This window comes from Manis pentadactyla, chromosome 10, assembly GCF_030020395.1.
Source record: "Manis pentadactyla isolate mManPen7 chromosome 10, mManPen7.hap1, whole genome shotgun sequence".
In the NCBI taxonomy this organism is placed as follows: Eukaryota; Metazoa; Chordata; class Mammalia; order Pholidota; family Manidae; genus Manis; species Manis pentadactyla.
The window spans coordinates 31,657,120-31,670,443 of NC_080028.1; the positions used below are offsets into that span (position 1 = coordinate 31,657,120).

The following is a 13,324-nucleotide window of genomic DNA, read 5'->3' on the forward strand; positions in this document are numbered from 1 at the left end:
ACCGGCCGCGCTCGGCCCAGGGGACCGGCAGGCAGAGGAACCTTCTGCCTAAAGCTCCGCAGCCCTGCAGCCCTGGAGCTACTCCTGCCCTTCTGCCCGCGGCGCGGGGAGCTTCCGAGTCCCTACCGTTTCTGGGGAGGGAGTTGAGGAAGAAGGGGGGGCGCGGTCGGAGAAGGGAGGCGAAATCTGGGAAATGAAGGACAGTGGGGGGCACCCAGATAAACCGCGGGGACCGTAGAGAGCAGGTAGAAGAGATGGAAATGGAAAGAGCGGGGCTGAAAGGTGACAGGCGAAGGAGAGATTGACCGACGCGGCGAGAAAGGAAAGAGAGGGAGGAGGGAAAGGGGGAGGCGAGGGAGGAGGGAAAGGGGGAGGAACCCGGAGAGAGGGAAGGGAGCCGGCGGCGGAGCCGGGAGGGAGTGGGGCGAGGCCCGGCGTGCGGGCGGGAGCCAGCGTGCTGAGCGGCGGCCGGGTCGTGCTCTCGCCTCGGAGCCCCGGGCCCGGGGGAGGGGGAGAGGCCGCTAGCGCGGTCTATGTCTTTTTCTGACTCCAGTGCAACCTTCCTGCTGAATGAGGTAAATGCGCGGGCCCCTCCTCACTCCAGGCAAGGAAAAAGGCCCATATTTGGGGGAGACTGCAGTGATAGGGAGGGAGACCAAGAAGGTGAGGTTCTGGATGACTGGGTGGAGAGGCGGGTGAGAAAGGAGGGAACGGCCAGAGCTGCCAATTTCTAAGTACCGGGACTGGGCAGTGGAGGGGAGTATTTCCTGCAGAGACACAAAAGGGGCTAGAAAAGAGAACGGAGAGAGGAGGGCTCTGCCAAACATCCCTGGTGTCCCTCTCTTGGTTCCCTGGGGGCAGCTAGCAGCTAAAATGTTGGGGGCTTTGGCTTCACCCAGATCTTAAAGACTGCTGGGGAAAAGGACTTCCCAGAGGTCTAGCTCCTGCCTCGGTTTCCCCATTCAATGCTCAGGGATTGGAATCTGCCCAACTTCCTGGGGGCACTCAGAGAAGCTAAAATGCATTCTGGAGGCTCCCAAGATCTCCAGCTCCCAAACCTGGTTTCCTCCCCTTATGTCCGGCTTCCATACCTTGGGTGCCTGCCAGCTGCCAGTCTAACAGCACTCTCCTAGAAAGAGGAGGGCAGGAGGAATCCTCTCCTTGAATCATTTTTTAACCTTCAGCTCTCTCCCTTTATGCTCAGCCACAGGAAAAAAAAAAAAAAGAGGTGGGGAGAGGCGTTAGGAGCCACATGGATACTGACAGGCACATGTCTCATTACAGGACAGGAAGTCACTAGGTTGGCACACGAGAACTGGAGCAGGCAGGTATGAGTGAGGTGAGAAATGGAAGGGCGCATTGAGTAGCAACTCAGAGATAAGGAAAAGTGAGAGAGAGGCTCTGAAGCTCCTGCAAGACCCAGGGGATAGGCCCAGGTATGAGGAACTTGAACCCATCTCCTGGGGGTGGTTGGCATGGCAGCTCATGCTAAGTGAGCAGACTTAGACACCATTGTCCCAGATGGGGATGAAGACAACAAGGTGTGTGAGGAGAGTGAGGCTGCTGATGGCAGGTTCACTGTTATCTACAGTTCCCCAGGACCCCCTGGCAGTAGGAAGGATCCCAAAAGGAGAGGCCAGGAAAGTAGATTCAAGGACGGGGAGAAAAGCAGATGCCTCAGCAGCTGTCTTCTTCATTAGAATCATCTCTCAGGAGAGAGCACCTTGAGGGTTTTATTCTTTCACACCTCACGCCTCCTTTTTTACCCTTCTGGAAGGACAGAAAAAATTGAAGAGGCAGAGAATAAAAGAGGAGGATATCAGGTATAGTGAGGAACAGAGAGGGCAAAAAAGTAAGAAGACCTGGGAAATTCCAATCCAGAAGAATCCAATGTATTACCACCCCCAAGCAGTGCTGGACTCAGGAGTGGGAATGGTGAAAGCGGACTGCCTCCCTAGTAGTAACTGGTCCCCTCAGCCATAGTGGTTCCAACTAAGTCATTTGCCAAAGCCAGCAGGAGGAAGATGCTGGGCAGGGCTGGACCACACCACCCACTGGAGTAGACAGACTAAAAGCGGACTAAAGACAGTCTTAAAATGAGGCTCCTTCTCTTCCTTTTTCTTGCAAGGGAACATAAACAAGTGACATAGGTGAGAAGCCAGTTGGGTTTGGGTGGTCTTCCTCTCTTTCCCATAGATTTCATCAAACCCTATCAGAGTTTTTGGTTTCCTTAATCCCTTGTAGCCCAGGAAGGTAAAGAGATGAGATTCCTGACTCACCCTCCTGGGTATGAGAAATTGGGAATGGAAGATGGAGATCAGCAGCTCTCCAAGTGTAACCCTGTCTGTCTATTTCACATCTCCCTCTGGGTTGGATGGGGGGCCAATGGGAGGGGCAAGTAGGCAATCAAAATTCAAAGGAATAATTTTGCTTAGGAGATGGAAAAAAGGAAGGAGCTCAAATAGGTGGATCTTTGGGGAATTGTGCTCTGTCTCTTAACTTCAAGTCTCAGTGCTCCTTTGAAGGAGACTGGTGCAGAGTGGAACATGTGGCTCCAACCAGGACACCCACCACCCCAACCCCATCCTTTTGCTAAGGAGGGAATCTGTCCTGCCACTAGTGACTCTGGGGAGACCTGCTTTCCAGGCTCCCAACCCCAGTGTGGCCAGGACCCCATCATCTGTCCCAGCCACACAATTCCCCCTCCCTTTAGGCTCAGCTTAAACAGTCCCTCCCTACCCCAGTTCCCACGGATGCCTTGGCACTGCCTGGTACAGTCCTTGGTGAGGAAGTGAGAAAGGGAACCCCCATCCTGGCCAGACTAAGATTAAACAGGTGTAAGGTGGCCAAGCCAACACCACCCCCCGCCCTTTGCATGGGTTGTACAAGGCCCTCTTACTGCTGGGTCCCAGCCCGAAGGGGCCCGAGCACCTGTTGGGGCAAGGGCTACTTTCATGGCATTGGCTTGGGGTCGCCAAACCTATTCCTTCCCAAACCACTGCGGACCGCCGGGGCCCAGACACGCCGCCCTCTCACCTGGGGCCCTTCCCCCCCACCGCTGTCTGATCGCCCCACCTTCCACCCCGCATCTTGTCTCCCCAGTTTCCTGTCACTCCCCGTTTCCTCTCTCTGCCTCCGTGCCTCCTTTCTCTCAGTTCTGCCTCCCCGTAACTTGCGCCTTGTCCTTCCTCGGCTCGGGCCTCACCCCCTCCCAGTCAACGCGGCCTCCCTCCTCTGCCCCAGCCCTTTGTTTCCCGGCGGAGTATTTCCTGGGTTGCCGAGCGTCTCTGTCTCCGCAGCTCTCCTCGCCCCGCCTCCTCCGAGCCTGGATCCGCCCCGCCCGCAGTCTCTCCTCCCCTTCCTCTCCACCGCCCCTCTGCCCCATAGGTGCCTGGGGAACCCACCTTCTCCCCAGCTCCGGTCCGCCACCCTCTCCCGGCCGGGTCCCGGGCTCCCCGGGAGGCCGGCGCCCCCGCCGCCACCCCGCCAGCTCCCGGGGAGGGGGTCAGGTGGGCGGGCACTATTGTTGTAGGAGCAGGCGCCAGATTCCTCAGCGGCGCTCGGGGTGGGACCGGCAGGGTTTGGGGGGTAGGGAGGGGGGAAAGCGGTGATTTGAGCTCCGAGCAGCTGGTCTTCGCGGCTTCTCCCTCCTTCGCGCTCTCTCGCTCTCCGCCGCCGCCCGCAGGGCTGCGGGGCTTGGTGGCATCTCCCGGGCGCGGCCCGCTGTCCTCGCCCCTGCCTCCGGGCCGCTCCCGCCCCCGGCGCCGCTCGCTTCCCCCCACCCGGACTTCCCCATGTATGACGACTCCTACGTGCCCGGGTTTGAGGACTCGGAGGCGGTGAGTGCCCACGGTGAGGGTGGGGGTGGGGAAGTTAGGGTGACACCTCTTCTTCACTGGACCCTTCCCCTAGTTCAGGACTTTGAAAAACGCCTCAGTGGCGGGTCAGGGCGTGTAGGGGGGGCGTTGCAGGAAAGTGGGGAGATGGATTTTCCTGCCAAGGGCTCCCCAGTAGCCCAGTCCTAGACCAAGGGGCATCAGGTGTATTCAAAGAGGGGGTACTGTGGGGGAAAGCTGAAGCAGGTGGCTCCAAAGCCCAAGACAGAAGGGTAGAGGGCAGAAGGGCTGGAGGTTGAAGGCACAGAGGCTTTAGACAGAGCACACGCAATGTCTGGGGTTCCCACAGGAGGATTTATGGGGTCTGGCACAACAGCTACTGGAGAAGCTAGGACTGATGGGGAGAGGGATAGTCCAGACCTCCTGTGCCTCAAGTAAAGGACAGATTTAGGGAGCCTGGGAGAACATCAGATAATCAGGTCCCAGCCTCCTCAGACAGAAGGATCTCCATTATCCCCTTCTGGTGTCCAGTTCCTGAGCATTGCCTTATCTCCTCACCCTGCCTCTGGCCCAGCTTCTCTCCCAGGCTGCAAACGAGGCACCCAGCACAGGGGAACATGGGTGGGCCAGCTGACAGAACCCCATGCATTCCATGCCTCCTGCTGAGGCATCCTCAGAGCGCATGCATCCTGAGCTCTTGCACAGCATGGAGGGCCTGGAGGTGAGGCCAGACAGCTGAGGACCTGGGGATGGAGAGGAAGCTCTTTGCTCAGAGAACCAGGCAACCGATAAATATTTAATTCTCTTTTTTGCTTTTATCTCCTGACCCACTGAGACAAATCAGCTCATTAGACAGTGATTCCCGGAGCTCAGAGAGCAGGGAGAATGCCTGGAAAGATGGGACAAGGATGGAGAGCAGCTTGTCAGGCCCTCTCTCAAACATCCTTCAAGAAGGCCCTTTAGAAGAGGACCACTAGATGGCTTGGAGGGAGTTCCCTGAGAGGTATGGGGGGTAGAGCGCTCCAGGGTCGAAAGGTGAGTGTTTGAGTCTCCTCCCATCTCTTGCTGCCAGGCCCAGGATAGATGAGTTACAGGTCTCAGAGTAAGCAGCTATGAGTCCTTTTCTGGGACTAAGCTCCTGCTGGGCCCAGTTCCCCATTTAGCCTCTGGGGCTAATTACATTGCAGCTAGAGCAAATGATTTTCAAGGCTCTAGTGGACACCTCTTTCTGAGAGTTGAAGGGACAGCTGGCATGGCCCAGGGTGCCAAGGTGAGCTTGAGAACCAACCTCTCTGTGGGGCTGGAGGGCCCCAGAAGTTTCTTCCTATCCTTGGTGAGAAGGCAGGGCTGTTGCAAGGTAAAGACTGACCTGGCGATGGTGTTGGGGACAGCCTGCTAACCTGTTGCTCCCTCTCCACCCCTCTGTGGTTCCTGGATCACCCTCCCCCACTTCCCTTCTCTTGCCTGGCTCCCTGCTCTCCCTGAGGCCCCCTCTGAAGCAGTGGGAGGGAGATCAGACTCTAAATAAATCCACCGGCTCATCTCCCTCCTCTCCTTCCCCCGTGCCAGGCAAGAGTGGAGCTGCAGCCTGCCCACACACTCACCAGGCAAGGGGGGCACCACCAGGGCACTGTGCCAACTCCCAGCAGCTCCGAAGTACTGAGCCTCTGGCTGTTTTGGCATAAGGGGGGCAGGGGAGAGGCAATACCCCAGAGTATGTCTGGCAGGGCATCCCTGGCCTCCCAAGGTGATACTCCAGCTTGAGAGATAGGTGAGCTCTGAGGACTTGGGAGTAATGAAGAGGGGGTTTCATTCCTAGCATACTCATTAAATATTTAAGGAGAGATCCTGTCATTGCCAGCCTAGGGTGAGAGGCCAGGTAACCCACATGCCCCAGGCAGGGACATTAACATTAACATTACTAAACAAGGCCGAGAGCCTGGAAAGTAGAGAGTAAAGGTCAGACTCCTCTCCTGGCATAGGTCTGGGCATCTGGGCAGCATCTGATGTATCCTTACCAAAGTGAGTGGTCATCTGCCTTGCCTACCGTCTCCTGGCTTGGTGGCCCCTATTCACATCAGACAGCTGCCTCCCACAGAGGTGTCTAGAACCCCTAGAAGGAGGTCCCCCCACTCTACTGACAGTGCAAAGGTTCTTTCTGGTGCTCAGCAGCTCTTTATTCCACTGCCAATCTGGCCTTTATTTTGTTCGTGTCTCTCTTGAGGAACAGCAGACTCTACTCCTATAAAATGGAAGACTTTGCCCCACTTGAGTTACTCGCATGCCTTTGGTCTACCGCAGACATTGTCTTTAGCTTAGGCTCCAGGTACTGGGCTGACATCAGTCCGACCAGCCCTCTTGCCCATGGTGAGGCTGGGGCAGAGGGCAGGGCAGACAGCAGCAGGTATGTGAGTTCGTCTTCCCCACTGAGAGGCAGCTACCTTCTGTAGGCGGTCATGCACAGTGGGCTTGATGGGAATGCTTCTTGGCCCGAGAACATTCTAAAAGCCCTTCCCTGCACACATGCACATATATTTTCCCACATGGACCCCTTCTCTAGGCCCATACCTGATCTCTGCTACCTGAACCTCAGAACTGATGGAAGTACCATTCCAGGTCTCTGATCATAAAGACGGCAAACTGAGGCAAAAACAGGATTCCCTTTTCCATAGACTGAAGGGGAAAACCCAGACATCCTGACTTCTATCCTCCTGGGCTGAGGTCCAGTCTCCCTTGCTCATTTATGCACCTCCCTTCTGGCCTTGAATGTGTGCTCTGCAGCTCTCCTAATGCAGCTTCATCACCCAGAGGCCCTTCCTAGGGCAGGACTCAGAGACTGTCCTGGCTCAGGTTACCAAAGACCCCCTCCCTCCATCCCCAGGATCCTGCTCCTGGCTGGGTTGCCTGGCACCAACATGGCCTTCCTCCAGGGCTGATAGCCCCTTGGGGAAGTGGTGGGGAGAAGTAGGCCAGGTGGTAGGCGTGGCCCAGCCTCCCAGGGCCCAGGGAGATATCTTTGTGTTGCCTGCTCTGTCTGTGTCTTGTTTGCTGCCCACACCTGGCCAGTTGCCCCAGCAGGTGTGAGAGGAAAGAGTTGGGGGTTGGGGAGAGTAGAGAGGAAGTAACTTTCCAAAGTTGACAGCTCTGTGTCCTCCCCTTCACCTTGGAAGGGTAGGGACTGAGGGAGATGAGATCTAAGGGGGCAGATGGCTATATCCCGACCCTCAGGACCAGTGCCATGCCAGCCAGCATCTCTTGAGTATTCCCAGCTGGCCGTACTCCTGCCAGGCATTTTAAAGGGATAACATCCAGGCTGCTTTGCATGCTGATGTGAACAAGAGGGAAGGGTCTCCTGGATTGAGAGTCATCTCAAATATATCATTTTCATTTCCCTTCCCTCTGTCTCTGAGGACATGGTGGAGGGGAGAAAAGGAAGGAAGGAGGGAAGTGAATGCTCTATTCAAAGCTGCAGTATTAATAGGCTGGGGGGGAGGGGCAGATCTTAGCTCCTGTGAATTGGGCCTGTTCTCTGGCAGCCCCAATGGCACTAGAGCCCTTCTCAGACAGACAGGAGGGACTGGTGGGGCCCAGCCACCCCTGTGGACACTGAGAGGCTGGAGTTGGGGGAGACAGTGCTGTAGAGTTCAGAGGGTGCCTCTATCCTGCCCTCCACACCTGAGCCCAGGGGTCAAAGACTCTCCCTCTGCCAGGGTTCAGCTGACTCATATACCAGCCGCCCATCTCTGGACTCAGACGTCTCCCTGGAGGAGGACCGGGAGAGTGCCCGGCGGGAAGTGGAGAGCCAGGCTCAGCAACAGCTTGAAAGGGCCAAGGTATGGTCTTGCAGGCTGGAGGCCGGCCAAGCCAGTCCTGGGGGAAACCTGCGCTAGGTCCTAAATCTTTAGGAGTCAATGAGCAGAAGTATGTGGATGTGAAAGAATATGTGTGTGAGATGAGTGGATAATGGGGGCTCCAATGCCTGCTGCTGGGGTGCTGGAACTGGAAGGGGTGCTCTGAGGCTCCCCTCATTGGCACCAATGACCAAATTCTCCAGCACAAACCTGTGGCATTTGCTGTGAGGACCAATGTCAGCTACTGTGGTGTACTGGACGAAGAGTGCCCGGTCCAGGGCTCTGGAGTCAACTTTGAGGCCAAAGATTTTCTGCACATTAAAGAGGTGACCAGCCCCCTCCCCAGACCCACCAAATGGAAGCTACTTAATTTCTCTTCTCTTGCCCCATTTCCCATGCCTTTTACTTCAGTCCTCAATCTATAAACAATTCCCCAACCTCTTCATTTCTCATCCTTAACACACATCCACATACCCCTAATAGCCGAATCCAATCCCCAGGGTCTCTATCCTTTTGACTCCTGGCTTGGGCCTCTCAGTCTCCGTATGTGTAAAGTGAGCAGTTAGATAAACTGCCTCTTAGGTCCCCAGGACGGCCATGACGCCTCAGGCTGGAATCTTGGGGGTTTACACCTGGCTGCCCTTCCCTCTGGCGCCTTCTCCTCCTCCCTGCCACCCCCCCAGCAGTTCCGAAGGCTTCCCAACTGAGCCCAGCCAAGGCCTGACCGCCTCCTCTCCCCACCCCTCCCCGCTCCGCCTCACCCCCAGAAGTACAGCAACGACTGGTGGATCGGGCGGCTAGTGAAGGAGGGCGGGGACATCGCCTTCATCCCCAGCCCCCAGCGCCTGGAGAGCATCCGGCTCAAGCAGGAGCAGAAGGCCAGGTGAGCCGCAGGGCTGCGACTGAACCAACACGCGCCCAAACCTGTGCGTTTACCTGCCGGCGCATTCCCCACACCTGCACTCACACCCAACCGATGCACACCTCCACCACACAGATCCAACAGTGTACACACTGATGCACGCCATGTGAACACCTCTCTCACTAGGTGAACTGTAGGAAACATACACAATTGTTAAATAATGTGTAGAACATACACACACACACAGATTTATTGAACATCCCTTTCTGCTCTCAGGAGATCTGGGAACCCCTCCAGCCTGAGTGACATTGGCAACCGACGCTCCCCTCCTCCATCTCTAGGTAGCCTCCCCACAGCCCACCTGTCTTGGGTGGGTGGGTAACTGAGACACAGGGGAGAGCATCCCCAGATGCTCAAACTGTGTGGAAAAGGGTTGGTGGAGGGATCAAAAGAGCTGGGAGAAGCCCAGTTATCTCCCCTGGGGAAGGGAATTCCATCCCCCACCAGGGCCTTTTCCCCCTTCACCAACTTCAATATTTTATTTCCTTTTCCAAAAAGCCAAGCAGAAGCAAAAGCAGGTGAGTCAAGGAAGGGACCTGGGCTGGGGGGCTCATGGCTTATGTCTGTGGGGACAGGTTTCTGGGCAGCCACTGTTGGAGGGGCAGGAGGACAGAGCAGGGAGGGGGCCCAGAACTTCTGAATCTGCCCCACACCAGTCAGGCATTGGGCAGGCCACAGGCCATGACTTTGCCTGTGTGTCTGTTCTGCAGGCGGAACACGTTCCCCCGTATGATGTGGTGCCCTCCATGCGGCCTGTGGTGCTGGTGGGACCCTCTCTGAAAGGTTATGAGGTGAGAGGAGGTCCCCGACTCCAGGGTCACCTCTACAGAGCCTGCCTCAGGAAGGCCCAGGGGACAGTGGGAGGCGGTGTTCTCTGCCCCCACAAGGTCTGTGTGTGGAGGGGGTTGCATCCAGGGCTATGCCAAGGATACTGCCCCTCCCCAAAAGGGCCCTGAGCTCTGTGCCTGCCCCTACCCCTCTCACTCAGGTCACAGACATGATGCAGAAGGCTCTCTTTGACTTCCTCAAACATAGGTTTGATGGCAGGTAAGCTCCTCTGGCCTTGGGTGGCATGAGAACCAGAGAGGTCATTGTCTCCTTCGAGATGCCTGTAGCAAAGCTCCTCTAAAGGAAAAGTTAGTGGGAGCTGAGGAAGGAGGGCCCTAGGGTTTAAAATTTAGGTGAGCTGAGACTCCACCCGCCCCCTGCCCCCCACCAGGATCTCCATCACCCGTGTCACAGCTGACCTCTCACTGGCAAAGCGATCCGTGCTCAACAATCCTGGCAAGAGGACCATCATTGAGCGTTCCTCGGCCCGCTCCAGCATTGGTGAGAAGTCCCTATGTCCTCCTTCTCTGCCCACCCAGGCGTTAGTGAGAACCTCCCTCCCATCTTTCTCTTCCCCAGAGCCTTGCCTTCCTGCCCAACTCCTTCTCTACCTGCCCCAGGATTGGCAAGAGCCCACCCGTCTCTTCAGTTCCCTGTTCCTCTGCCTGCCCAGGCCTTGATGAATACCCTGTCCCTCCAATTCCTTCCCGTCCGCCATTTGGGAGCTCCACTGGAGTAAAGTGGGTGAGCTGCTGGTGAGTATTGCGGCTCACTACCTCCCTCCATAGCTGAAGTGCAGAGTGAAATCGAGCGCATATTCGAGCTGGCCAAATCCCTGCAGCTGGTAGTGTTGGATGCTGACACCATCAACCACCCAGCACAGCTGGCCAAGACCTCACTGGCCCCCATCATCGTCTTTGTCAAAGTGTCCTCTCCAAAGGTAAGATGGCAGCAGTGATGCGGGAGGCCCCTAGGGCTGCCCTCCTAGAACGCAGTGCAGCTCTGCTTGGTCCCCGCTCAAGGGCTCGAGTGCCCTGCCCCTCCTGCCCCTTAACACCGTGCTGAGTCATCCTGGCCTGCCGCTGATGCTGTATCACAAGTTGGGGAATGCCCAGTTCCTTCTAAGCCCAGCTCTGCCCAGGGCCCCCAGAAACTCCAGGCCTAGCTCCACCCCTTCCCCTCAGGTACTCCAGCGCCTCATCCGCTCCCGGGGGAAGTCACAGATGAAGCACCTGACGGTACAGATGATGGCATATGATAAGCTGGTCCAGTGCCCGCCGGTGAGTGCCTGTGTCAGCTACTTCTGTGCCCACTCTTGCTCTTCCAGGGCTGGGGGAGTAATGGAGATGGGTGGGAGCTGCTGCTGAGAGGAAGCCAACATTCCCTCTTCCCCTTCCCTCCCCAGGAGTCATTTGATGTGATTCTGGATGAGAACCAGCTGGAGGATGCCTGTGAGCACCTGGCCGAGTACCTGGAGGTTTATTGGCGGGCCACCCACCACCCAGCCCCTGGCCCTGGCCTTCTGGGCCCTCCCAGTGCCATCCCTGGCCTTCAGGTAACCATTTCCAGCAGGTACAGATGTTCAGGCTAAGCCAGCCAAAGCACTGACCCCTCCCAGCCCAGAGGATTGTCCTTGGCCTCCACTTTGAAGGCCAAAGGGCTGGGGAACTGAGCTCTGCTCTGTAGAGTTAGGGCAGAAGGGTGAGGGAACTTCTGATGAGAAGGAATTAGTAAGATGGGTAGTCAGACGTTCCCTTGCTAGGGCTCAAAAGAAACAGTCTCCGAACCTTTCTCCCAGTCTGTCTTGGAGGAGGAAGAGCCTGAATTGTGTGGGAGTCAACAGCAGCTCCCACTTCCCATGCCTGAAGTGGGAGAATGCCCCAGTATGCTTCTCCTTCCTTGCACTATCTCCAGTTCCCAGGAACTGAGAGTGCAGGTGGGAGGTGGGGTCCTGCACTGCCTCACCGAGTTGTTCTGCCCCCAGAACCAGCAGCTGCTGGGGGAGCGTGGCGAGGAGCACTCGCCCCTGGAGCGGGACAGCTTGATGCCCTCAGATGAGGCCAGCGAGAGCTCCCGCCAAGCCTGGACAGGATCTTCACAGCGTAGCTCCCGCCACCTGGAAGAGGACTATGCAGACACCTACCAGGACCTGTACCAGCCTCATCGCCAACACACCTCGGGGCTGCCTAGTGCCAATGGGCACGACCCCCAAGACCGGCTCCTAGCCCAGGACTCAGAGCACAACCACAATGACCGGAACTGGCAGCGCAACCGGCCTTGGCCCAAGGATAGCTACTGATAGCCTCCTGCTGCCCTCCCCTAGCAGGCACAGGCACAGCTGGCTGGGCGCCCCGTCCAGGCAGGCTGGAGTTAGACTGGCATTGGGCTGGCACTAGGCTCAGCCCCCCAAAAGCCCCTGCTCAGCCCCAGCTCCAGGGCTGCCTGTACTCCCAAGGTTCCAGGGGAAGCAGGGGGGCCCCCTCACCTCCTGGGCACAGTGACCACCACCCCCAGGCTCCCATTCCAGGTACTAGCTGTGTGTGCTGCACCCATGGCTCCTTTTTGTCCTCTTGCACAAGAAGCTGCCCCACTGGGCAGTGCCCTCAGGCCAGGATCCCCTTAGCAGGGGCCTTCCCACCAGACTCAGGGAAGAGATGCCCCATCAAAGTGACAAGAGGGTAGGGGTGTGGGCAGCATAGCATGAGGAAGCAAGGTCTCTAAGTAGGCACAAGTCCTAACAGTCAAAGGACTCAAGGGTTGGGCTTTGGGGTCCAAGGGCCTCCACTCACCTCACTGCCACATATTAGAAGTAAGACAATCAAAGCCCAACAGGGTGGCACTCCTGTCCCGTCAGCTGGGGTGGGGCATCCACACACATGGTTGGAGCAGCAGGCAGGATAGGCTGGGGCCAAAGGCCTCACAGCTGAAGTTCTGAAGTGAAGGACTCTCCTCACCTGCCAGGTAGTTAAGATCTGACAGAACCAGGGACCAGGAACATGGTCAAGCCAAATGGCAGACAGGAGCCAACTGGGCTTGGGGTTTAGAAAGGAAGGGTACATATAGTGGAGAAAGTATGGAACAGTTTGGGGGCCTCCTTGCCCTTCATCCTTTCACTCTTGCATCCCATCATTTCTGTTCTTGGCCCTCATGCCTCCTGGGGGATATGGACTCCAGACTTTATTCCCTCATAGCTGCTGCTTGTAAAGTTAGGGTTAGATGGGGAGATAGGATACAGTGGGCAGACCCCAGAGGCCCTGTCTACTGCTAGCCTTGCCTTACGGCTCTAGTATGTGATCTATAGAGCATGTTACACAAGAACCTGTCCCACCTGTCATCACTAATAAACACATGCCGTCCCTCGGGCTCCTGTTCTATGTCTGTTGGCTCAGGTAGCCAGGTTCCTCATTGCACGGTCCAAGTCTGGAGGAGGTAAAGAAATACCCTGGCCTCTCTCTCACTACAGACCCACCGAGTGGGAAGGGGAAAAGGAGAGCCAGGGCAGGCACTACACTCCCAGGTACCCTCTCAGCCATCCCATCACGACCAGGGCCTGGAGGGAAACATCCAGCAGCATAGAAAAGACTTGTTCTGGGAGGTGGGAAAGAAGAGGCTGAGTCACAGCCATACATGGTCCCTGCCTCAGGGCAGAAAGGCCCAGAAAGTAGTTGCAACTTCAACTCCATGTACTTGCCCAGCTCTTTGAGTGGTATTGAGGTGGCAAGCTGTGCAGCCCTCTCCCCACAGCCTAACTCAGCTGGCCCAGTTCACCACTCCACTCTGGTGCCTCTGGTGCCCATCTCCACCCCTCCTGTGAGCAAAGGGCTTGGCAATTAGGGAGCCACAGGCAAAGGTACTGAAGACTCTGTGCAGAGGGGGGCAGGCACACT

At 56.9% G+C, this 13,324-nt stretch overlaps 1 protein-coding gene across 3 annotated transcripts; it reads left to right on the forward strand.

Annotated features, from left to right (window-relative positions):
• Positions 1-381: 381 nt before the first annotated feature.
• Positions 382-12,799, forward strand: CACNB3 (calcium voltage-gated channel auxiliary subunit beta 3). Of its 3 annotated transcripts, none has more exons than XM_036891709.2 (13): positions 382-575; positions 7,547-7,669; positions 7,891-8,013; positions 8,455-8,570; positions 8,826-8,890; positions 9,108-9,127; positions 9,320-9,400; positions 9,598-9,656; positions 9,829-9,938; positions 10,226-10,377; positions 10,622-10,717; positions 10,843-10,992; positions 11,422-12,799. In XM_036891709.2, exons 1-13 carry the CDS (start codon positions 534-536, stop codon positions 11,734-11,736), a joined length of 1,452 nt encoding a protein of 483 aa, XP_036747604.1. In that variant the 5' UTR covers positions 382-533; the 3' UTR covers positions 11,737-12,799. The 3 variants fall into 3 exon arrangements, with proteins under 3 accessions (XP_036747604.1, XP_036747595.1, XP_036747614.1); XM_036891700.2 differs by lacking the exon at positions 382-575 and adding an exon at positions 3,360-3,839; XM_036891719.2 differs by lacking the exon at positions 382-575 and adding an exon at positions 3,891-4,871.
• Positions 12,800-13,324: the final 525 nt, after the last annotated feature.

Coding starts and splice junctions, on each gene's coding strand:
- CACNB3 (XM_036891700.2), top strand. CDS start 3,795: ATGTATGACGACTCCTACGTGCCCGGGTTTGAGGACTCGGAGGCG. Junction 3,840..7,546: donor GGTTTGAGGACTCGGAGGCG/GTGAGTGCCCAC, acceptor TCCCTCTGCCAG/GGTTCAGCTGACTCATATAC. Junction 9,128..9,319: donor CCAAGCAGAAGCAAAAGCAG/GTGAGTCAAGGA, acceptor TCTGTTCTGCAG/GCGGAACACGTTCCCCCGTA.